General features: G+C 36.4%; 1 protein-coding gene across 1 annotated transcript in view; it reads right to left on the minus strand.

The window, feature by feature from the left end:
- Positions 1 to 233: 233 nt before the first annotated feature.
- LOC131062623 (uncharacterized) overlaps positions 234 to 27,252 on the minus strand; it is a 94,517-nt gene continuing 67,498 nt past the window's right edge. The window contains exons 4-6 of the mRNA XM_057996329.2: positions 6,819 to 6,911; positions 1,898 to 1,988; positions 234 to 773 (exon numbers count right to left, since the gene is read on the minus strand). Coding sequence (XP_057852312.2) covers positions 1,917 to 1,988; positions 6,819 to 6,911 — 165 coding nt within the window. The 3' untranslated portion in view covers positions 234 to 773; positions 1,898 to 1,916. The remainder of the gene's footprint in view (positions 774 to 1,897; positions 1,989 to 6,818; positions 6,912 to 27,252) is intronic.

A 27,252-nucleotide genomic window follows, 5' to 3' on the forward strand; every position in this document is an offset into this window, starting at 1 on the left:
TGTTATTCGCATGTGAAAAGTTGATTTTGAGCATGACATTTTCCTTTTCCAATTGTTTTGGCAACAGCAACATGAGAGTTTATCAGGAATTGCGTGAGGTCCATCTAAACTTATTGCAGACTATTATTCAGGCTAGGTCGAAACTGTATCCCACTGACCATTACAACTGTGAGAAGAATAATATAACAAATTAAATAAAATAAATCATTCAGGGAACTATAAATTTCCATAAATGATGTAAGCAAATATTTTCTTCAAATGGATTAAAAAATAATACAACATAAATTCTTCAATTTTGCAAGGTAAGCGTTGCTACATGCATAGGAAAATGATGCAAGATAACAGAATTATGTTCCCATGCTAAATTACAAGTGTTCTTGGAAGCAAACTGATATACCTTAGGACTGTTGACCTTTAAGGCCATTATAGACCATTAAACTATTTCAAGGCTTTTTTAATATTCTATTCCCATTTAAAACACTTGAGGCCAAATCTTAATATAGTTTCCATGTGTTGCCAATGTTGTCCTGTAGTCACGTTTACTAATAATGCTCCATACAATCAAGAGTTCTTAACCCAAAAGTAACATCTGAGTTTCTTCCAAGTAGTATGCTTGTTTCCATAAATTTCTTCGAATACTACCAAAATCTCTTTGCAGTCTTGGCACTAATAAAGCTTCCTATAAATGTTCCGATCTCTCTGTATTAGCTTCTTCAGTTCAAAAATAAAGGTATGCAATAGGCACATATAGCATGTGCTTTTCCAAGGATGGCCTGCAATAAGAAACAGATAGATGTTATTATATTCATGTATATTTATCATAAAACATTCAGACTGGAAACCACCGATAAACACATTTCACCTCAAAGTGTTATTTAGACTTTTCTTAAATAAAGCTTGAGGACATGTTTTTGTCGATATATTTTTTGTTTCCTTTGCAACAAAAGCATCTAACGAATTCGAGTAATAATATTTGCCATGTCAAATAAATAAAATTAAAATTTAAGAAAAAACAAACTGCAAAATACAGATATACATAAGGGATAGGTCCTTTATAATGTGCAACTATTTGAATAATTTAATATTTGTGTTACACGGGGACGCATCCCCACCTCTCAAACCCCCGTCGCCAGCCCCTGAAGCATTCGGAGATTGGGAGGACATCAGGGGACATCCCCTGGCTATAACCCCATTAAGAAAATGCAGAAATATAATGGAACGCATTGTTAAAAGCAGGGACAATGCACCTGGCCGTCCCCGGCACGTCCCTCAACCATCATACGGAAGGCCAGACAGCCCCCAAGGAAAAACATTTTTTTATAATGTTTTAACAAGAAATTGTTCATTACATTCAAAAATGACTTAAATATATCATGACAGCAATCTAACAGCAATTTGACAGCAGTGATGGCAACAACTGTAGTATAACAGCAACAAATATATCATGATTCAGAATCATTGATAATGATATAAGTTATATTTCACTGTTCAAAAAAGTCTCAAGCTTCACAATTCTTGATATGGTATTAGAGTTGATTGTTATTGTCAGTTGCAAGAGAGATTAAAGGTGCATTTGCCATGGTCTACTCCAATGTGGTATTGTGTGAGAAGTACAAACAATGTCTTCTTGGGATGTGGTTGGCATGCAAGCTTCTGCAGACATCATCTCACATCATTTTAATTCTGTCATGTTATATTGCTGCTGTTATACTGCAGTTCATTAACTCGTAGAAATCTCTATCTATCTATCTATCTATATATAATTATATAGATTAGCAAAGATGGGCTACACCAAGATATGTGCCTTGTAAATTTCAAATTACTAACTAAGAACAATTCACCCTTCAACAATCTTGGAAACAAACCAAAATTGAAGTTTAAAAGAAAAGCAATTTACCAGATGAGAAAACATTACACTAGGATGACAAATTTGTTGTGACATGCATAAGATAGGCCATGATGAGACCCAAGGCTGCACCAGCAGCTACCTGCAAAGTAAGCAATAATGTGCCTGGTTAAACTTGCAAAACAACTGAAGATTTACAATCTCAATTGAAAATACATAAAACTTAAAAGAAATTATAAATCCAAGTTTTATTGTTTAAGGAAAATTTCATGCTGCTCATCCATTTTCTTTTAGAAAAACAAGCACACCTACAACAATCTTATAGCCCTGTCACTCACCATACGAAAGAGTAGTGAGGAGAGATGCATGAAAAATGGTCATCATGTATAAAGACTAGACTAATATGGATTAAAACGTCCTCTCACCCTCATCAGACACACTATCTTCTTAAGTCTATACACAATAAGTGTTTCTGATACAATGCACTCTTTCTCCTCCCAATAAACAGTGAGATGTAAATCCATGTTTACAATTTTTCATTAGATATGTTGCTCCTAGGACTGACAATTGGAACTTCAAAGGTTTAATAGATGAATAAATTCTCGGTTTTCTTAGCTTGTCTCAGGTGAAAATTAAATTCCTGAATTTTAAGAATTTGTCGGTTTATACCAGGGAGCTTTGGCAACACTTTCTTTCATAAGTCAACTCAGTTACCCTTCAATTTTGTCATATTCATTGGAACTCGGGTAAACCAGCAGATAGAAGATTACAACTAAGATATGGCAAACAGTACCACAGCCTCTTGACTCTTTTTGTGTTTCCCATTACACATCCAATATAGCACAAAATATGAAGTGATTTTTAGTAATAAGTCAACAAGCATTCAAACCATGGGTATTTACTTATAAGATAAGCTGCTGAATCGTGGGATTTTTTGGGCGATTCCAGGTATGAAACGTACCGGAATCAGATTCTGAAACGAACCTCTTGTGTGTGCATCCAGGGTTCGTGTTTTTAGATGCCAAAATGTTTCCGAAATGTTTAGTGATTCTAGTTTGATCTTTTTGATATTGAAAACTGAATTTAAATTAGTATGTTATGTTTCAAAATTTGAAATTTGTAATGGAATTGTTTAGCATATGTATTGGTATATGACATTCTAAACTTAATTCTATTTTCTAGCTATATATATATATATATATATATATATATATATATTTGTATGAATGTACCAAAAACATACCCAACCCCCAAAAAGATTTCTGCCATACCGGCGTTTCGTACCCACATACCCATTCCCATACCCAATTCAGCAACTTAGCTTATAATTACTAAACAGAAGATAGCATAACTTCTAGTTGGCTCAGAAGGTATATGGTTGATTTAAGATGCTCAAAGAAAGAAAGAATGACATTATATTGATATCCGAGAATAACTAATTTAGGTCAATGGTACTCAGAGCTCAATCAATAATTATGAGTCCTAGAGTAAAAAGAACCTAGGTTATGCAAAGTAACTGAACACAAAGTGCAAGAGAAAGATGAACCAAGCATGAGGGTGTTAACCAAATTTGTTAAAACCTTAAGTCATAACACAAAGCACATTTATAAAATAGCCTTGAAGGGAATGAATGCTTCAACAAATTGTGTATTTTTTAGATTCATCAACCAGAACACATGCCAAGCTCCATCGTCCCATCACATTTCAGCATCACTGAACCATTTACAGCACCATCTCATCAAACAAGACAACCACCAGTCCCAGATCCTACCCCTTTTGTTATGACATTGTCCAGCCCTAGCTGCCCCAATTACTATTCCCACAACATCTTAGCATCATATAATTGTCACACTCATAAAAGTATGTTAACAATAGAAGAATGAATTTATCTGGGTTGCCAATGAACAAATGCTTTCTATGTACAATGTTCTAGCATACTTATCTTCAGAAAAATCTATGTAAAATATACCAAGAGATACCATTCTTTAGGTGCCTATATTTCATATATTTTTTACTAAAGCAGAATAGGCCCCTCAAAAATGATATCACAGATTTTTCTAAAGATAGGAATGATAGTTTTAATTTAAAACTATTTAAGAATTATTTATTTACTTATTTATAAGATATTTTATTTTATTTCTATTTACTCAAGATTTAATTTATTTTATTTACTTAATAGCTATTATATAGTTTGTTTGTTTTTTCAAACTTATGTTGGCTGTGTTTATTTGTTTTTATTTTGATGTCAGATTTTCAATAATTTTTGTTAGCACACTTATCTCCACCCCCTGCTGCCACTATACTTAGTCTCTTGACATGACAAATAAAATGTTGATGGACCACATTGACACCATAAAAAAATTTACTTGGAGGATCAAATTTCTGAACTTGCTTTTTAGCCATTGTCTAGTGGCCAACAGGGATGATGGTCTATTTCTAAACTTGCCTCCAATACAAATTAGAACCTCATTCTCCTGCGGCTCTCTTTCCCAGATCCTACTAGAAACCCAAACTTAGCATGGGACATTCCTTCCTTTCCCATAATTATTTTGTGTTTTAGCTGGGATCTCTGTCAACCTTGGTCTACCAAAGCCCTGCCTCCCTCCCTCCCTTTCTCTCTTTGTTTGCATGTGGCCTCTGTATATTCTAATTTGACTAGGGTTTATCAATTTGAGTTATAACCCTTTCTTCTTAGTTCCTTCTAATTTCTAGGAATATTTGAAGTGTTATTGTTGCACTTTATTTTTGATTGTTGAAGCACTTTTAGCACCAGCTATTCTTTAGTAAGTCGGTGTCCTCTGGATTACCTTTGACCAACTTTGGTTGTCCAAGGACATCAATATTTTTTACTTTATTTTTTGCTTTTTAAAATTGTTCAATGTTAAATGCATAGTACCATTCCATTTACAAAGCATTCACATGTAAAGCTGAAAGTATAAATGGAATTGAAATGTTTGGGTTTTAAACAAGAAAAACACAAGAACTTGGCAAATTAAAAAATGATAAAATGCCGAGAAAACTGTTACTCTTATTTCATCCCAAATGTAATGCATATATAGAGGAACAAAGTTCAAATATTAGACACAAAACAAAGATTCAATGTTGCCAATCACACTCAAATTCTTGATTAGTGTGGTGCACCAATTACAACCTAGGTCTTAAGAATACAAAAAATGCTGTTTTTCCATCTAGAAAACCCAGAACATTTTTTTGAATTTAACAATTTAAACCAAGTTCCAAATTCTTCAAAAATGCACTTTTATGTTTCTGTTTTCTTTTCTCTTTTCAGAACTGCCAAAGAAACCTCATTTTTTTGGCAGTGTTTTCAAAACACTGCAGGTTTTTGACTGAAAAGATCAGTCCACAATGCACATTAAGAACTGGCACAGACCACATGTCTGGCAACAGGTAACCATGGTTGTGTCCCCAGTTATTGCTTCTATGGTTAAATGTACCTAATAATTGAACACTTCATGAATTTCTAAATGCACTTTGTAATATTTTGGGCAGAGATGTAGCCAAATTTGCTGAATCTATGCAGAATATGAGGCAATAATCTCAGTTCGGCAACATTAAATGATATTCATCAGTTTCAAAGGACATCTGCTGATCTATTGAGGATGGATATTCCACTCATCTTATCAACACAAATCTCTACTGCCCCTATCAAACCTTAGCAGATCTACTTACTGGTTTAGAAAACAACTTGCATAAAAAGTTGCAAGAGTCCTAAAATTGACGTTGCTCACTACAAAACAGCATTACAGAAGATTGTAACAATAGCAAGAGGAGAGAAAACACCAAAATTGACCTAGAGAAACCCAACGTACGTGAAAAATCCAGGAGAGAGTTCAGACCTCCTCTAGCAACTATCTCCTTTGCTGGTCACAAGGTTTACTGTCAATTTGAGGCCTCCATGGACACCTTAACAAGATGAATGTGATGCCCAAACACCTAGACAGCAATTGCCATTACTCCCGAACCTTTCTAGTTACACTTCAACACCTACAAGACTGTTACAAAATGCAATCCATACAGCTGAAAGGAACCCATTCTACAAGATTCAAAGTGGCTTTATAGATGAGTTACTTATAAGAGCATTTCCAGAAGTGTCCACACTCACAAAAGTCCAAAGTCAAACTAGAAACACCAAATCTCCATCTTGCCCACAGTTATGTCTTACTCCAGATATGCATGTGTTCAATGTGGTTGAACATATGTCCTACATTCTGTCCCAATATAGACAGGTTTGGCTGCAGTCGAACTTGTCAGATATGCATTTGTTTAAGCTGATTAGAAGTCCCTTGGGTGTCTGGATCACCTGGATGGCTTTTGTCCATAGCTTACATCTCTGTTTTTCCTGTAAACTGATTATTGATCAAAATCCTCAGGAAAAGAATCTTTCTTAAGTCTAGCTCATTAGGAAGTCTTCAAAGGAATGACTTAGTGGGGTTGTCAATCCTTCAAGCCAACATAACTTATCCATTGTCAGATCATCTGGGAAGCAGCTATGGCAGTTCAAATCTAGTATATATGATAAAATGACAAGCATGCATATTTTTCTATTAATATAACAATGTTTAAGAGCTTGTATCAATACTTATGGTTTAGGCCTTAAGAGAGAAAGTTGCAAAGGTCATTTCAACAAACTATCTTTGGCAAGCAATCTTTTGCTGCTAAGCAAGAAAAAATAGTAACCCTTCATTTTGTAAATATTAGAGTAAATTAATGTAATGCAGTGTTCCTCACCAACCAACACTATAAAAAGATTTATGAGGTTTTAAATTTTTATCTTTTGCTATCACGCATCAAGAGATCAATGCATGTATTTCTACATTGAAGACTAATTGGTCATTATAAGATTTTGGCATTATACTGCAGAAGCAATCAGAAAATGACACTAAGGCAGAGCTTTTTGCTTTGATAAAACAGTAGTTCCTTCTATGCATTTGCAAATACCAACGACTCTCACCTGAGGAGGTGTATGTCCAAGAGGCTCACGAAGAGGCCTTGTGTCAGCTAGTGGATGCTCCGCAGGCAGCTCAAACACTATTTGATTCAGCACCTTAAAAATACAATATCTCAATAAATGAAAAAAGTATGCCAAGATACTAACTTGTAGCAGAAAAACATCAGTAAATGAATCTTAAAAACATACAAATTTCATCTAAATAGAACATAAATTAGGCATTTCATCTAAGCAATTAGCCTTTTAGGTAACTGATTTTTTTTAAATAACTTTTCAATCTATATATTAAATTGTCATTTTTTTGGAACAATTGGACGAGAAAAAAAAAAGGCATATACATCAGAATAAACATCTTTTTAAGTAAAAAGGTGTGCAAATATAACCCATACTAGCAAGAAGACCTTTAAATTTACAAATTTCAATAGGAGAAAACATATATGAAGCATGTTCCAACCATGATCAGAAGAAAAAAGAAAATACAATGCAAGAATCCAAGTTACAACAAATTATTTAAATGTCTATAAACATGCTTTCTTTTGATACTACATAATGCAACTGTAAACATAGACCAGAAGACAACTCATAAATTGTTGAAGAGAAGCACAAAGAACTAAATCACTTAAACTTTATAACTCTTAGGTTTTAAGTTGCAGTTCCTTAATAGCAATCCTGTTCCCAGATTCTCTTAACTTAGTTTCCATTTAGTGTAATGCTGTGACTTGTAAAAGAATATTAAGTATCAAAAACTACAACTCCTATCCCCACTTTAATATTCCAAACGATGAACCCAAAAATTGCATTGAATGCAACTAAATACACATAAAAAAAAGTAACAAGATTCTTCTTAGATCCCAGCCCAACAACCAGAACTGGTTTGATGTATGGGACTCCCCTTGGAACCCACGGTCATACCCCTCAAGTTTCAACCTTGTATCCTAGCTTATAAACTTATAAGGAAACTGAACTTAATGGATCCATCTATATCCTAGCCCCAATAGATAGTCCAGAGATAAGTCAATTGTGTACTCTTTAAAGAAAGGCAAGCCATGAACCCTTTCACAAGCATATTTGGACAAACTCCATCATCAAGAAGCTATATAAGCATGACTGCACCTCACAATAAATGTCACTTAGTTGCAGCATATCATGTCTATCACAAAGCAGAAGTTTTTGTATTTCGATACAGCAACTTAATTAGAAGCTAGCACTTTGTTTGGTCTGCAAACAGCCTAAACCCTATTGTATTAATGCTAGAGGTCCTTTCTGCCCTTTTTGAGACAGATTTCAGCTAAAAAATTAGCAGCATCCTGGAATCATATTGTATCCTCACCAGAACCCAAATCAGTTAGCATGCTAATTTTTGTTGGCTTTCAGAATAATCTCACGACTTTTGTTATGTTCTCATTCTCCATCACCATGCTTAAATGCCACATTCTTGACACATTGAGTAGTCACATATGTGCATATGTGATGTTGTATCCATGGTTGTCAACCTTAGAAGTAAACCACAAACACAATAACCAACAAATTTGTGAAGAGTGGTGAGGAATGAAATCCAAAAGATCAAAGGAAATATGTGGCATGAATGATGTGTGACAATGTACAGTATGTATGGTGTGAGATGATGTATAGAAAGGCATGGATTCTTATGTAGGAGAGATCATCACCTAACACAATGTAATCCTCTTGTATACCATTGCTAGTTACATTAGCACCATTAGCGGAGATCCATTCAAAGGTGCCAAATTTCCTTATTGACATCTACTTGTTGTTTACTTATTACCCAGGGTTGTGATCAATAAGATCACAACTGCAACAATATATATAAGATAAGTTTGACATAACTGTACATGATTACACTCTGATATCCCTGAAAAACATTACCAAGGATGCACAAGGAAAGTTCTGAGAGAAGACAGTATATATAGAGATATGCACACTATTTAGAGGAGTGAGTGGCTCCTGGACAACTTGCATCATGATGGATGCAATAACTTGTGCTTGTAAAGGAGTAGTGGGAATGTTCTCTTGTGGAGTTGTTGCAATTGTTACTCTGAGCTCCAAGGGAACTCCTTCAAGTATCTCTCCTCCTTCAACACTAGATCTTTCCCTTGGCTGTATTATGGTGGTCTCTTGTACCCTTCTTTTTTTCACCAGGAATTCATCAAAATCTTCGTCTTCCTTTTTTAATCTTTCTTTTATTTTCTTCCCTGCATCTCTGTTAAGAGTTAAGGCAACTCATTGTCTTCAATGCCTTGATATGTGCATTCAATAGTTAGTGTTGTTGTCTAAAATGTGTTGTGTAAGCTGTTTGATTGAAAAAACTTCCTGTCCAAATCAATTGGGATCTAAAATAGGCTCATTGAAAATTCTATTCATATCATAACTCGTGTGCAAGACTATTGGTACTTTATGGTTACCCGATGTTTTCATTTGTTTGACAATCAATCAATCTGCAATAGGTTCTTCTTGAAAACAAAACCCAAAAATACTGAGAGGGGGGTGAATCAGTATTTTACAAACTTTGAACAGACAAGACCAGATAAAAGATAAAAGTAAACAAACTTAAAGCATAACACAAGATTTTTCTCATGGAAAACCCTCTCGGGTAAAAAACCACGGTGTTAAAGCTCTCATTTATAATCAAGGGCACCAACCCATACACAAGTAAGAGCTCCAACTCTTCAAAGACAGAGGCACCAACCTCAGCTTACAAAACTTACAAAGGCATCAACCTTCAGAATACTGAAGCACAAACTTCAGTTCACAGAGGCACCAACCTCAAAAAAGAAAACCCAGAAAAATAGTTTATTCTGAAACAGAACATCTCACCCTCATAATTCTGTGTGAGCAGAAAATTTTGTACTCCAACTCAGTCACACTCTTTCAAATACTATATTCAAATTTAGTCTTTATATTCAAAAACTCAACACACGCTGTATGCTGAAGATGAATACATTTACCAGCACACACCACACATCCAGTTCAAAAAAATTTAAAAGCAGCTCACGCTTCAAAATCTAAAATCACTGCACTACTTCAAAACATATCACTGCCCTCCAACAAAGCGTATCACTGCTCAAAGTATAAAAACGGACTTGAAAGTTATAATGCATACTACAAAACTCTGCGTTTTTTAACCCAGATTTGTATTCTCGGACTTACAAGCACCCAACTCCCTTTAGTCATACATGAAAAAGGACCACAAAAGTAAAATCGAACTACACATTTTCAAAAAAAAAAAATAATTACGCAAATCACTTGCTCTCTTCCAAACATACAAGGAGTCGATATATTTTTAACACCTCCACCAATATCGCACAAAAAATGTCGAGCAGCTCAATACTCAAACAAAAACTGAAAGGTTTTTGGCGAATCTAATCTCCAAGAAGAAATGCTAGTAGGACAAAATCCGCCACACATTCATTCATCAATGGATATAGCATAGCTGTTTTGTGAAGCAAAAGAAATGATAGCCAAGCATATCATACAGATTTGCCACAAAAAAAAATAATACTACCAGCAACTTGTCCAGAAAATCATTTTTCGCAGAGAAAAGAAGCTTTATTTGATGCTGAATCAAAACTGTTCTTCGATACTCAGGAAAAATCACAATTTTTACATCCCCCTTCTGACACTGCAGTATCTCCAAATTTAACGCCTTCTTCTGGGAAAGAATCACGCAAAGTAAAGAAACTGATCTGAGCAAAAACAATGTAACTCATTATCAGAAAAGAATGATTATAATAAATAAGTCTTGGCATTAAAAAATTTAGGAAGAACCAAATCTGTATAAACTGGACAAATCTGCCTCCAGTCTGATCACCACATCAGACATTCACTTCACTGAAAAATGCAGCCTAGACAAATCTGTAACCATACCCAAGAATAACTGATATTCGAAATCCACTATATGCACAAACTCCACTTGTCTTAAAAACAACTGTCAAACCACTACTGTCATCAACAGACAAACATAAAGAGAACAACACATGGCCGCAAACAAAGTGAGGATCTGAACTCACAAACACAGAATTGAAGACACATACAAACATACTTAACAAACTGCCAAGTGGATAACTTTCAACAATAGTACAAGCAGCCCTGGAAAATTTTTGACATCAATGACAACAAGACTCACACTTCTGACCTCATGATCATTTGTGCAATCAACCCAAAATTCTTCTATATTGGACGCAAGTTTCAAGGAAGATGAAACCCACTTCTCCAACCTTCCAAAACATCATAATTAGGCCTTGATTCATTGTAATATTGCAGATTATGTAGTTGCAGTTCCATGTCAGAAGCTTTAGCACAGTTAATGCTATAACAAGCATACCATACAATGACAATGGAAACTTTATCCTTGCTTTATGCTTGGCTTCCAGTAGCTTATATAATTCAATCAACTGTTTCAAAATCTCTAATAAAATCATTTTGTCAATGGGATATATGGCAGTTTGTATGGGGTGTTTGTTAAACCCTCAATTGCAATATAAGTAAACTGGGGAACTGAATAAACCAGCTTCCATGCTTCTCTATAGCAGTGGATTTGTCTCCTTCCATTGTTCTTACCAACCACGTGGAAAAGACATCATTCACCCTTCTGTAATGTTTCAAAGACTTTATTTTCCAAATAGGGGTAGTACTCATAAACCAAATTTTGCACTAGTTTTAATCCCAGGATTCCTTTTCTCTCCAAGCCACCAAAAGTGGTTCTCACTGCTAAGGCATAGACCAAGTATAGCTGCCCATGCATATTATCTCTAAATATTCCTTCCCAATGCAACAGTTTTCCCTTCCAAGATGATCTTAACAGGAATACATCCACAACTCAAAGGTTGCAGCAGTTGGAAGACCCATCACTCTAGAACAATATCCTCGATCTCTTGTTAAGAATCGCTTCTGTACAATACTATATGCATTTTAGAGACTGACTTATTGGGGTTCTCCACTCATTTGATGTTGTGAGCCTCTCGCATTGGCCTATGGTGTCATTAAACTACTTTTCTACTTTGTCTTTCTCGATACTTCCAATTCTAGCAAAGAAGAGGATATTCAATATGTTCCTGATTGACTCAATGTTTAGTTCTGCGAAAACCCTCCCACCTGCAACTACTTGTCTTTTAGTATAATAATGTTTGATGAATTCTCAATTCAGGGCATTGTAGAGGTGTAGGAGATGTTGCAACCTTGTCCGACCCATTAAGCACTATTTCTTTGGGTCTAATTGTTGCATCTTGGCTGATCATCCTCTGATAGAAATCTTCTAGGCTAACATGACCTAGATTTGTGTCTGATATGACTCCCCACCCCATAGTGATTTGGGATGGAGGAGTGATGCCTTTGAAACTCGTACTTCATACTTTTGGCTCTGGCAGTCCTTTAAACCTACATGACACACAAAATCCATGTATTACAATTCTGTTTACATAAGGTTTGAAACCTGTTTTATCATTTAGGATTTCGTTCAATTGAGACCACATTTCATGATTTTCCAAGATTTTTCTTAATAGCCCCACGATTCCATATGATTCAATTTTTACGTAAGGTTCTATTTTTTTTGACAATTGAATTCAATTTTAGTGCTTTCAATAATAGATGGAATACTCGCAGAATACTCAGCAAGTTTTGAAAAATTTGTGAGTTTTTTTGCTCGGCAAGTATTTATGCCATTAACTCACACAACAAACTTGTAGAGTTTTGGCGATTTTTTCACAAAAACTCGGCTGCATTAAAAAAAAGGGCCCAAAAGCATCAAAAAATTATCTAAATTTTTTTTTCAAGTCAGTCTCATTCTCTTCATTAGAATATATACATGAAATATAACATTTAAGTAAAGTTATATAAATTTCGTGTATATATATGCATATATTGGCAGGATGTTTTTGAGTGGTTTCAGATCTCTAGGAGTTATAATGCAAATTCTAGGTTTTAGACGATCTTTTAAATTTTCAGACAGTCAGATTTCAATAATCAATAGGCTCCTTTCATCATTCTCTCACTCTCTCTATCTCACTCACTTTATCTGCCCCGAATTTTAGACCTATCTATCTTCCTATCACTCTTCCTCTATCCCCTCTCTCTACCACTCTCTATCTCACTTTCTCCTCTCTCCCCCAAGATCTAGACCTATCTCTCTACCCCTTTCCTCTCACCCTCAGACCCCCCGCAAGGGGTGCTACCCTCAACCTCATTTTGGCGAGGTGGAGCCACATTGGACTCCTAGGACAAGACCCTCTAATTTTATCTGTCCCCTGGTTTTCACTAGAGCTAGGAAGAGGAAGATGTAAAATGTTTTGATGTAGTATTTAATTTTAGTTTTACAAGAATAATTTGCTATTTCATTTTGTTGCAGTCTATCGACCATCAGCATTCCACAAGAGGATGCCATTTTGTACCCAATTTGCATTTAAATGAATCAAATATATCTAGACGCAGCTTGTTTCTTATGTGTACTCATTTATTGACTCATTGGACGCATCTCCTCATTGAATTTTGCAAAAAAAATGCATTTCTAATTAAATTTAAGCAATTTTTCAAGTTGCCAAGTACTTGCTGAGTTTTCATCGTGTTTTTTTTTGGGGGGGCATTGGCGAGCTTTTGCTTTTGGCGGGTAGTTCAGCTATGCTTCCAACTATTGAGTCTAACAAGAGTTTTCCAGAATTTCACAATTTCTATTATCTAAATTTTCCTTGAATTAACAATTTTGAATAGAAACTTTGAAATTTCCATAAAAGAAATTGTGATTTGAATCAGGCTTTTTGCACATGTCTTTACAAATGAATTCAAACCTTCTGTTGACACGAGCGCAATACAAATGCTCTAAACTACACAATAATTCATCTTTCTAACCTCTCGGCAACAAGATAACTTTGTGTGACTGCTTAGATGCTTTTCTCTGAGAAAATGTGCTCCTTTGGATGTTTGTGTTCTTTGAATGTTTTTGGTGAAGCTTGGATTGTGAAAATCCTCTTTGAACTTAGGGAACTAATGAATATTGGTTTGCAATCAATATGCTGCAGACGTTGGTGGACAATTAATACTCAAGGCAAGATGACCACTCTTGGGAATTCAAATTGCAGTTGATGTTAGGGGTAGAAATGCAGAGAAATATACAATAAAATGAATGCAAATATAAAACAAAAAATAGCACAAAACACATAGACAGATATACATGGTTCACCCAATATGGGCTATGCCCATGGAGAAACAGCCAATCCTTCCTTTTTATTTATCCAGTAAAACAAAGGGACACTACCTACAGAACATCTGCTGTAACTTCCCCTTCTCTCTATCACAATCTCCACACACAATACAATCCAATACACAATCATAATCAATGCCCTCATAAAAGACGGTTGCCTTCTAGGGCAAGAAAACCCAGCATAATTTCTACAGTTAGATCTATGACCTAATGATGAACGACCTAAATTTACACACACACACACACACACACACACACACATATATATATATATATCCCAGACACCATTATGGGGGGTATCCCCACGAGGAAATGGACTCCAAGACCAACAAGATCAGGCTCCATACCCAATAATAAATTCTCTGCGATATCTGTCAGATAACACCCCAATCTGCTGTAGCAGAATTCTGATTTTTGTTTCTGGATTGCCTTTGACCAGCAAATAAGGAAATTTGTTTTGATTTTTTCTTTTGGTGTTTGCTGATTTTTTGGTTTTTTGATGATTTGCTTGCTTTTGCAAGAGTTTAATGAACACTAATCTAAAGAAATTGCTGATAAGAAAGAAAGTAAACATATAATGCAAATAGAGGACAATATGGATGATTATTATTCAAATAAGTAGCTGATATACATACCCCAAACTGTATGCAAGAGTCTGATACAAGTCTGGGACAGCAAATACAACCTTTTCCAGCTTAATTCACAGCTACACAAATCTGCTCCAAGTCTGATCTGAAGTTTCCAGCTGATGTAGAGTGTAGATCAGCTCCAAAACCAACAAGAAACCCCACGTGCCACCTAGGGTTTGATAACCTTGACCTCAACATGGTACAGCTGGCTGAAATAATGCAAAGATGAAGTAGTAATGACCTTGGAAAGGCCTGATCTACTGATGGCTGCCCCTGATCTGCTCAAACAAGGTGCTGTTCACTGCTGTCTCCACCAACCAGCCAAGAAAATACCTTCTTCCTGCAATATAATGGCTGTTAACCTGTCCAAAACTGGAGAATTATGACCCTTGGATGATCTCTCACCCCCATAGGCCACCAATCTATGAAGGGTTTTTGTCCTCCACAGAATACTGAGAATTTCTTCTCCACACAGCTGCTGCTCTCCAAAACAAATGCTCATGAATGAATGAATGAAACCCCAGATTTGCCTTTTTAATCTTTTTCCTTTTCCCTCCAAATGGTTTGATCCTTTCTGGAGATTCTCCTTTGTGTTGTGACCATTTCACACATCGCCCCATCAAAATGGGTACCCACTCTCTTTTTTGGGTTTTGCTTTCTCTTTGCTTAGCTTCTCTCTGCTTGTTTGGTGTTTTGAGTGAGTTAGTGATGGCCTAGGTTAGGTAAGTTAGGGTTTCCTTCGTGGAGCTTGCCTAGGGTTCTTTTTACGGCCAAGTCTGGCCTAAGCTTCAGAAAGTCATTATTCTCTGCCTAAAACCCTGATGTAAATTTTAACAAGATCTTGCCTTAGAAAGTTGGAGAATGTATATTTTATAGAGGAAGTCTTGAGGGGTTTAAGCCTAGATGAGTTAGGGTTGTGAGTTGTTAGGCCAAAGTCTTGTCTTCTGTGGAGTCTGAGTTGGTGTGATGAAGCGAATAATCGAGGTGTAGGCCCAAACGATTAAGGCTAGCAAGGGCAAGTTTGGAGGAATGTAATTGTGAGAGATAGATTTGAAAATTTGAGGGAGAGTTTAGAATTTGAGCCTAAAGAAGAATTTCACTTCTGACCCTTCCAAAGGGTCTAGAGCGAATTCTCCTAAGAGCCTCTCTTGGTCCTAACTTGGGTTGTAACCCTTGCTTCCAAGCTTCAATTGAACGAAGAAGGATCTATCCAAGCCTTATAAATGAACGGAAACAAACTTGAAGATCAAAATGTTAGGAATTTGAGCTAAAAAGCAAATTTCGCTCCTGACCCTTCCTAAGGGTCCAAAGCGAAATTCCTTTTGAGGTCATGTACCTTCAAAAGGTACCTAAGCGAAATTATTAAGATGTACTTGTGATCCATCATTCTGAACTGGGCACTTCCTTGAGATAATTTATTAGCATGTCCTAAGGTGAGAACAATGTGAATGAGGATGAAGTTTGAATGTTTGATTGATGTCCAAGACTAATCCCTAGATTTCGCTCCTGACCCTTCCAGAGGGTCCAGAGCAAAATCCTCCAAAAGACCTAATTCTTCACTAGAGACATTGAATGGTGGTCATGCATGGCAAGGAAAAGATTCAAAAGTCAAGTCTAAAACAAACCTAAGTGAAAAGGGATGTGAATTGAGCCTAGAAGGAAAAATTCGCTCCTGACCCTTCCAAAGGGTCCAGAGCGAATTTCTTCATAAAGCATTATACTTTGCTCAAACCTTTGAACTAATTCATTCTCAAGAGTTTTTGAAGGCGAATTGACTTGATCTTGATAAGGTAAGGATGAAAAGACAAGTCCAAGGCAAGTTGAGTGTAAATTGAGTCTAGAAAAGCAAAATTCGCTCCTAACCCTTCCAAAGGGTCCGGGGCGAAATTCATCTAAGTTTCTAACCCTCTCAAAGGGTCCAGAGTAAAATCCTTAGATGAACTCTCAATTTCGCCTAGTGCACTAAAAGAACCTTGTTTTTTATAGCGAATTGACTTGATGGTGATAGAAGGAGGTTTGACAAGTTAAATTCAAGGCAAAGGAAGGATGAATGGAAGATGAAATGAGCCTAGGAAGAATTTCTCTCCTGACCCTCTTAAAGGGTTCGAAGCGAATTCTCCTATAAACACATATTTCTTCCTTGTTCAAATCAAAGTTTTTGTTCATAAGGCATGGTTGAGGGAGGATTAATGTATACTTGCCTTGAGAAGTGAATTGAAGTGAAGGCAATGATGAATTGAGGCTAAATGACAAAAATCGCTCTTGACCCTCTCAAAGGGTCCAATGCGAATTTTCATAGGATCCTCCCTTTTGCTTCGAATTTGGACTAATTTTATGCCTTCTAGCCTTAACTAGGATGTTATCATGCCTTGGAAGCAATTGAAGGGTGGGAAAGTGAAGGATTTGAGTCTAAAAGGGCAATTTCGCTCCTGACCCTCTCAAAGGGTCCAAAGCGAATTTCATTTCGCTCCTGACCCTTCCAAAGGGTCCAGAGCGAAATCCTTAGAATAGCCTAATTTCCCACCAAATGCATTGAGTGGACATCACTTTGAAGGCATATGGGCTTGATCAAGATGGAGGGAGGACCCAAAAGCCAAGCCTAGGAGCAAAGTTGAAGGAAATGATGAAAGGTTGAGTGCAAATAACTATTTCACTCCTGACCCTTCCAAAGGGTCCAGAGCGAAATTCTCTCAATAGATCATGTCCTTCTAAGGGTACCAAAGCGAACTTCTTTGAAAGACTTCATACTCCACCTAAAGCATTGAAAGAATATCATTTTGAACAAAATTAAAGACAAATCTAAGGCTAAATGAAGGAAATGGAAAATGAATTGAGCATAGGAAAATTTCGCTCCTGACCCTCTCAAAGGGTCCAGAGCAAAATTTCCTCAATAGGACCTGTCCTTCCAAGGATACACAAACAAGTTTGCTTATAGTTGCCTTTGAACATCAAAATTTGCACAAGGAAACCTCCAAGATGCCTTCCTAGCAAGCCTCAAGGGTAGAACAACATGGATGAAGGTGATGTTAAAGTGATTTAATGCTTGTCCAAGCCTCATACCCCTAGTTTGCTCTTGTCCCTTTCAAAGGTACAAGAGCGAATTTCCTCAAAACACTTTATTCCTCACTCAAATCGATAATCAAACCTTATTTTGAGCAACTAAGGAAGCAAATTCGCCTAAATTAAACACTTGCTAGATTCAAAATTTTAAATATGCACCTTTGGCGCCAAAGCAATTTTCAAATTTTAGAACAAAGTCGGCCAGCTTGGAGAAGGTGTAATAATAATATTTTTTTATGAATAACAAAGTCGGCTTTTTAAGGGAGAGGTGAAGGCGCCTATAAAGGAGAGTTGATCCTTGATCACTCATCATTCATTCAAGCGAATTCTTCCTTAGAGCGAATTTAAAAAAGCAGACTTGGGAGGCGAAACTTCATCAGCAGATTTCATTGCAGACCCTAAGAAGGAAGCTTATAATCTTCATGAGCCGAATTTTAGCAGCTGATTTGTAGGCGAATTTCATAGCTTCATAGGGCAGGTCAATGCAAATTTAATAATCTTCAAACCTATACCTAATTCTCCAAATGTACGAATTCAAGGAACAATGGGTATAAAATTCAGATTTAAGGGGATGAATTAAGAGAATGCCGATTCTTCTAAGAAGGCTCTAACATGTTTGAGATGCAGGTCTAAGACAGCTATCTTGTGAAAGCATCGCTGGGAAGGGAGGTGAATTCAGCAGCCACTCACTATTTATCCATCTTTTCGGGTTGCTATCTTTAAAATCAAGGTTAAGGTATGTGCAATCTGATTTATTTAAGGAATTTGAATGAAGATCTGATTTAGTTCAATAAAGATTATTTTTGTAAAGTTAGGTCTTCATGATTTAGCTTGATTCATATGTGATATCAATTTGAAAATTCATAATTTTAAAGGCTTATCATTTTTATTTTCAAATTGAAGTTCATAGTATAGGCATAGCTGCTTTTTTAGGTCTTGATTTAATCTTCTTTGTGACCTATCCCTTTAAAACCCTAACTTGAGGTATCTATATAGGTGATAAATGGCAAACCCCAGGGCAAGCGGATCCTCTACTTGGCAAGCCCTCATTAAGGAAGATCAACGGAGTGACGACTTGGAGACGAGGATCACGTCCAAGTGGAGCAATATTGGAGACAACAACTTAGGAAACTTCAATGTGAAGAAATTTCGAGGAGCACCCTACATCGGCAAGCCATCACCCATAGCCAAGAAGATAATTGAGAGTGGAATCATCAAGGCGGCAGGTTTCCCTCCCGCAATCAGATGTCATTAGCTAATGATCGAATGTGCCAGGCACTATGATTCGCATTCAAGAACAATTGTGGCCAAAGATGGGACTATACTCGCCTATCTGTCAGAGGGAGCTATAAGTGAAGCTTTTCATCTTCCAAAGCAGAGGGATATGATCTACAAGAGCCTAGAAGGAGCCAAGTCTATCTACGAAGATGATCCTGATACTTGTCCGAATTTCGTCAATAAGAATTGGTTGCTCAAGAGTAGGCCTCGCCCAAATAAGATACCCAATACACCTCTTAGAATTAATTTCCAAGAAGAATTCAGAGACTTGATAACCATGCTTAATCGAATTATAGGTGCCTCTCAAGCCTTCTTTTTCGACAGGTGGATGTTTTTCTTTATACAAGTGATCGTTCAAGGGAAAGGGATGTTCAATTGGGCCAAGATTATCAGTAACAACCTAGACGTGCAGTTGAGAAGGTTAGTCCCTACTAAGTCATTCCACATGAGCTCATATGTTATATATTCTTTAGCCAGATGCTACGAGTATGCAGGACTACCACACAAAGGAATTGTTGGGAGAGGACCCGGAGAGATAAGAATATGTGATTCTTATGCCCAATTGCATCATCCACCTAAGAATTACTACAAGTTAGTCAACGATACTTTCACAATGCATATCACCAGGACACTACAAGGAGGAATTCACCAACAATTGACTCCAGAAGCACAAGAGCTCATCAAGAAACATGGAGCATGGTTCATTCAATTTCCTAAATTCACCTACATCAGAATTCATGGATGTCCTTCACCTCCTTATATGTTGCCAAGGTATCCTACGGATAGAGTAGTACTACTTGAAGTGACTAGACAATTGGCAACTTGTGCTAAGGCATCAAGACATAAGCATGGGAATGGTATCCCTATACCTATTTCACTTGGAAATTCAATTGAAATTTGTCCTAATTCTCAAGCAACTGAAGATGCAGAAAAGGAGCTATCTCTCTACTCATTCACATCTTTTGCTTCGAGAGATAATTTTGATCCTAGTGGTCATATGGAAGAAACAATCGGGAAGAAGTACAAGCATGTATTTCAAGTAGAAGACTTTTGGATGAATGTTCAGGATGATGTAGAGGTAAAAAGAAAGATGCACTCTCGATTATCCCTCGATCTCATTAGAAAATGTAAGATCTATAGAGTAGCAGATCAGGGACAAGACAGTGGCAAATATCTTCAATCTTCCTATGAGAAAGAAGACAAAGAAGTAAAGATCGATTGGGATGAACAAGAGGTCGCCGACTTGAGAGCATTGATGGATCCAGTCTTGAGTTGTACTCGCAGATGGGTGGATGTCCAGCATCAAAAGTTGAAGGAACAGAACATAGCTATGACATTCAGCTTAGAAACAAGAACGGAAGGAGGAGAGGCGAGTGCAAGTGAGAACACTTCTCATTCTAAGGGGTCGAAGAGAAAGGAGGGACCTGAAAAGAGAGAGTTGTCCAAGAAGAAACAAAGAGTAAATCCTGATCATCCCTCTAGTGCTTCTTTTAGACATGAAAAGGAGATAAGTCAAGGAGAGGATCAAAGAGAGAAGGTGTATGAGATAGATGAGTCCATGGAGTCCATAGTACAGAATGATAAACAAGACAAAGGAAAGACAATTCAACAATCATCAAGTCAGTCTCTTCCTCTCCAAGTTTGTGATAATGATCAGCAAGAAGAAAGAAATGATGATGAAGCAACATCTCCTTTTAGAGGCGAGCAGCCATTGCCTGAGGAAGTGCGAGTAAAAGAAGGAAAATCTTCCATTCCAGATTGACTTAGAGAAAGGCTTACAAGGGAAGTTGTAGTTGAAGAAGAGCAAGTATTCGGTTTGGAAAGTCTTCTAAGCAAGTGTCAAGAGGGGATTGAAAAGAAGAAAGCTACAAAAATATCTAAGGTGATCAAAGATGATACAGGCTCCAGAAAGATACAAATAGCTACACCATCGATGGACAAGTATGATGATGAGATCATGGCAGAAGAATATGATTTAGAGACATTTGATCTTGGTCCACTTACCTCCGAGCAAGCCATGGAAGATGCGACTGATTCGGTGAGGGCAGTCAATGATAAGCTAAAGGAAGAAAGAGAAAAGAATAAAAGGTTGGAAAAGGAGATTAATGCTTGGAGGAATTATTTTAGCCAGCTTAATGAGCCATTAGGGCGACAGGATCCAGTAGTCTCACCCTTGCAAGCACTCCCTCTTGAGTCAATAAATCAAGTAGAAAAGATGAACTCAACTCGACTCATGGATACATGGATTGATAAATCCTACATGGTAGCCAAGGAATTTGTCAGAAGAATGATGAAAACAATCCACAGGGCCATCCAAGTCCTTGAGATCATTCATAATCTAGTGGTAACTGTCGATGCATTCACTCACACTAGAGACATTACCATCCCAGTATTGCAAGTGGTAAGGAAGACATCAAGACAGGTTTTAGCACAAGAAAGGATAATTGATGGTGGAACCCATAATCTCCTACAATGGTCAACTTTGCTCCAAATGAAGGAGATTCTATTCAAGGACATTAATAGTAGGTGCACCCGAGTTGAGGACGCTATCCATCCTATTCAAGATAAGGTGTTTGATGTATTGTGTGCAATCCTTGATAGAAGGATAGAGATTGAAACAGATGTGGATATCCAAGAATTGGAGGACAGGATCAAGGTCATCTTTTGTAGAGAAGATAGCATAATCACAAAAGAGCAGCGAGATCAGATGTATACTACTATGTTCGTGATTGAGAAAACAAAAGAGATGGAGCACGGATGGGAGATGACTCTTCTTGCGGCCTTTCATGAGGTCCTTCACTTGGAGGAACGAATGAAGAACCTGCCTGAGATTCCCATTGCAGAGATTGAAGGGATTACGTCCAGATTCATTGAATATGCCAGAAAGGAACAGGGAAAACTGAACAAAATTCTAGATGAAAAGTTGTTATGAAATGATGTGGCGATTCAATCCCTATTGGAGGATGCTTCCTCGTTATTTGTGCCAATTTCTATTGGCTATGTTATGATAATGCTTATCCAAATAGGGTTATTTGTGTAACAAACCCTAATTAGGGTTTAGGTGTCAAAATCTTAGCCCTTGATCTTCTTTAAATCTGGGCCATTCATTGTATTTTAGAATGCTATATAAGCTCTCACTCATTTCATTTGTAGGGTTAAGAATAAGGTTATTAGCAGCAGAGAAGAAGAGTAGTTATTCATAGAGAATACAAATTTGGTGAAGAGAGAAAGTTGAACAATTGTTGTTATATTTTGCTATGAGATTAATGAAACATTGAAGTTATGGTATTTTATTGCAATCTTTGTGGCTTCTTACATGGTCGTTTATCTTCTTGAATCACTTTTATTGAAGATAGTATTTAGATGTTAGAGTTAGATTGAGTGATAAATGTTGTGCTTGATCTTTTAGTGAAGCTCATAGTCCAAACCACTAGCCTCTTACTGATTGTAAGTGTGCCTTGTGTGGTCCACTGGAGATATTAAAATTGTTTAGGGTTCAATCATTACTTGAATATTGATATTTATCCCATTGATAATATCTATGTTCATGAATGATTTGAAAATCTTTGAATTCCCTTAGAAGATCGCACCGATTCCAGTAGAGTTTCACTAAGATTGCCCTTCATTTAGTCATTCGTACGCTAAGTTTAGCATAGCCCTCTCTAATTCCTTATCTTTTGTCCTTTTTTTGAAACATTGGTTAGTATTAGGAAAATCCAGCAAGGCCCCTTGATGAAACAGCAAACACAAAGAACACTGGTGCTTATCCACTCGTAGATAACCTACATACCAGAACCTTGGAGTTGCCTCGATTGATCCTAAGGCGAAATCTTCAGCATTCGGGGAAACTTTGTTCAAGAGAGGATAAGGTACCTTTGGGTATTTTATTTTGTGTTTGATCGTGTATAAAAGACACATCAACACTTTGCCACATAATATACTTTATGAAGTTTTATTAAATATTTATCTTCCTCTAGGAGGTTCAAACTTCAAACCTCTTAAGGGTTTTATTTCATCATTAGCAAAGACCACCTTTAAAAACAACTTTAAGTTGATGCCTCCTAGAGAAAAGTGTCAAGAGGGTCACTTTATAAAGAATTATTATATGAGCATCACTTTATTTTATTTAAATTAAAATATTAAAGTAATAACTTTAATATTTCATTTTTATTCCTGAATACACCAATTGGTCTCCCAACTAAAAAACTGAAGCTGCTATCCATACCAAGATGATGACTTAGTGTGGCGACCCCCCTTGCCAGTCAACTCCTACAAAATAGCGATTCTCCTTAAAATTAGGAGATCCTTGATCGCCCAAAATGACTCACAAAGCCTTGCCACACTCCACTGGCTCTGGTAAGGCCAACAAGCTAACTGCCAATGCCTCCCTAAAAATTAGGTATCTCCCCTAAAAAATAGGAACTACAACCAAAACCTCCAAAATGGTTCCTGGGGTCCCTTGCTGCATCTCGGTCAAGTCCCAATCAATCCATAAAAAATGTCACCCTCCTAAAATTTAGGAGACTGCCCCAGACTGTCCAGAATGGCTTATAAAGCCCCATGCATAGCTCTACAAGCCCCAGTATGGAATACTCCTTTCCACTCCACTAGCCTACGGAACCCAATGATTGGCCTATCCCTACTCAAATGCCTATCACCTAGGGAGGGGACATTACAATATCCCTTATTTCCTTTCAATATTTCAAATGCAGGATTTTCCAAGTGAACCAACCCCATAATAACACTTTAAGCATGTTGTCTAGATGAGGGTTACTTTTCCACAACGTTGTCTCATGCAGGAATTTTAATTTCAACTAGTTATGCAGAAAAACTCAAGCGAATTGAACCTATTAATTTCGATATGTATTAATATCTAGTTCAAACTAATAGTTTCGATGATGACATCATCGAAAGGAAAAGATAGCATCAACATGATGTAAGCATTGTATGGATGAAAAAAATTCCAACTTAACAGTTTATGTATTTGACTTACAAAGATTATGGTCAACTGGCTAAAGGGATCTCCGCAAGTGGTGATGATATCATGGGTGTACAATATGCAAAAAATTTCAAGTGAACATACTTAGTGCAAAAGACATTAACGATCATGTTCAAATGGACCTTGGACTTCCAAGAAAATTAAGTTTTGGTTTATAAAAGGTCAGGTGCAGAAAAAGTCAAGTAAACTGAACCTATTAATTACATTTAGAGAAAAAGTTGGATTTCCACGAAGACTTGAACAATGCAGAAATGTTCAAGTTAACCCGGATCTTGCAGAAAAAAGAACCAATTTTTGGTCCGGTTGGAAGGATAAAACCCACAAGCGAATTTCTCTCTTGCCTCAGCGAATCTTCACAAACTTCCAAATGGATCAAGGCATTATTTTGGATGCTCTATCCAACCATGATAAAATTTTGGCACATAGATCAGGTAATTTTAGGAACTTGACTGCTTTTGGAAAAAATGACACCTAGGACCAGCTCAAACCTAAGCAAAAGAGGGAGTTCATATTTTGCCAAAAACAAAATTGGGTGTGTTGCGAAAAGGCACAACTAGCAGCTAAGATTGTTGTTCAAGAGTTGTCTTATGTTATCTTATGCTTTGTGAGTTGAATAACTTTGTGAAATACTGCAAGCTTTATATTCTTGTCATTATTGAGATAGATAACTGTAGCTATGCAATTTTTTAATTCAATTTGTTGTTTTGCATGTGTGCTTTCATAAATTGAATTCCAGTGCGCACTCATCTTCTTCTAATAGGTTTTAGCTAGAAGTGAGCATGTCTTTGCTTCCTCTAGATTATATTTTCTGCACTAGATAAATAGAAAAAAGCCTCGTCTTCTGTGGAAGTGCTGATTAGCCTTTTGCCTGAGCCTGATAACAAAATAGCAAATTTACTTTCAATTTGCTTGCTTTGCATGCTAAAAGAAATCCCACTTGTTCTAGGTGTCATTAGAATTTTTTGTGCTAAGGAAATTTATCATTTCCTTCACTCTTCAAAGGGAGCTTCCCCTACAAATTTGAAGGTTTTACCTTAAATGTTGTTCCACTTTTTGTTGTACCCAATGTTCCACCAAGTTTCCAAGATGTCTTTTTCTGGACAGCCCTTTATAAGGAACTATAGGGGATGGCAATTAGTAAAAAGAACAGAAATTAAAACCGTATTAAGGAGCAATGTCGTGAGCGAGCTCGCATAGGATGGGAAGCCATGAAGCTTTGCGTCAAGCTAATCAGAACAGATGAAGTTTTGAAGGCCCTCAAGGTGGTGGCGCACATGGAGGTTGGGAGAGAGTTGCGAGACCGATTTGAGGAAGGGCGGGCCGTCCAACTGTTAGCTAGCCTAGAAGGTGACCCTGATTTTGGGAGTTTGGATTGCATCCCGAAAATGAAGAGTGAAGCAGCAAAGGGTAAAGCTTTGGCAGATATTGCGGATGAGGAGCAGGCGACCCCAAGCGATAGCGACTGAGCAGCCACGGGTCTATAGTATTTGTTCTGCTTCTGTTTCTTCTTTTACTTCCACTACTGGTTTTTAAAAAAACTATACTTTTCTGGATGACTGTAATATTTGGTGCAGAGATGCACAGAACCGGTTTTTTATTTCCTTGTTTTTAGCCTTGAATGTTCTACATAGTAGGTCAGAACTGTTAGATTTTGGGCCGATGTTTAAATCTTGTATGGCCTTGAATGATTGTATATCTTTTTCTAAATCAATATACTACAAAAATTACCGATCAAAAAAACAAAAAAAATTTAGAATTCTTGTATTACTAAGTTAAAACAATTTTCCACACTTCCCTGCTAACAATTGAGAGTCCTTAGCAGAAGCATAAATCTGGAAAAAATCGCGATCAGACGCAATTAATCAGGAATCGTCACTGGTCCCGATTTATACCCCAAAAAAATCGCCAAAATCAGGTCAATGATTGTCAATGATTTTTACTGCGTTTTCCTCACGAAAAAATCACGCGTCTAATCGGAAAAAAATCGTGAACATGCAAGGTATCCCTAAACAGCTCGCGAAAACCCTAAAATGCCCGGGAAAATGCAGATTTAAGCCATGAATCTGCTATTTATCATGTCACGCGGCAGGAGATAGACCATTTGATTCGTTGCAGAGGAGAAAGAATGAAAAAATTGACGGTTTTTTTAGACATGAGATGGGGTTTCCATGATTCGATGGTTTGAGCATGGTTTTCATTTTTCTAGGTCACCACTTTAAATGTTGCCCCTTGTAAATTCTTCGGGCAATAGTTTTTTTTTTTAATTTATTTGACTGATTTTAACATTAGATTTAATTGTTTTAAATAGATTTTTTTTAATAGTTTTAGGTTTAAAAATTTTATTTGTTAATTAGAATATATGATTTTAATTTATTAATATAATTATTCTAATATACATAATTTAATTTATAATGTTTAATAAATGTTTAAAATATTAATATACATTGTAATAGATTAATAGTTTAATATTTAATATTTTAATATTTTTAATTATGATTAATATAAATGTTTAATAATATATGATAATTATATATGTTCAAATAGATTATATTAATAGTATAATAACTACTTACTAATATTATATTGTCAAATTAACATATATTAATATTATATAATATACAATATTTTAATTTATTGATATAATTATAATAATATACATAATTTAATTTATAATGTTTAAAATATTAAATATACATTTTAATAGGTCCAAGGGGTTGAGCTTAATTGGTTAAAACATTAGGTTCTCACTGTGGAGACCCAAGTTCAATTCCCAATACGGACATCTAAAATGGTTAAAATTCATATTCATAATTTCATTATTGTTTAGAGAAAATAAATATTAATTTGATTTTATTAAATTTTTAAGCATAACTTGTTATTATGGAAATCTTTTTGTTTTCTTTTAAAATTTTTGTCCAAGGGGTTGAACTTAACTGGCTAAAACACTGGGTTCTCACTGTGGAGACCCAAGTTCAATTCCCAATAGGGACATCTGAAATGGAATTCTAAGTTGTGAAACTTGCCCTTCCATAGGATGGGGAAGGTCTTGGGGTCAATCTAATGGAACTCTAAGCTGTGACTCTTGGCCTTCCATAGGATGGGAAGGTCTTAGGGTCAATCTTATCAAACATAATAATAATAATAATTCAAAGATACGTAATGGGGATGGGGCCCCCTACTGTGTCCCCACTGATTCATAGCTCCAGTCAAAAGCTTCAGGCTTCGGCCAATTACCAATCAAAAAAAAAAAATATACATTTTAAT

This window comes from Cryptomeria japonica, chromosome 6 (genome assembly GCF_030272615.1).
Source record: "Cryptomeria japonica chromosome 6, Sugi_1.0, whole genome shotgun sequence".
In the NCBI taxonomy this organism is placed as follows: Eukaryota; Viridiplantae; Streptophyta; class Pinopsida; order Cupressales; family Cupressaceae; genus Cryptomeria; species Cryptomeria japonica.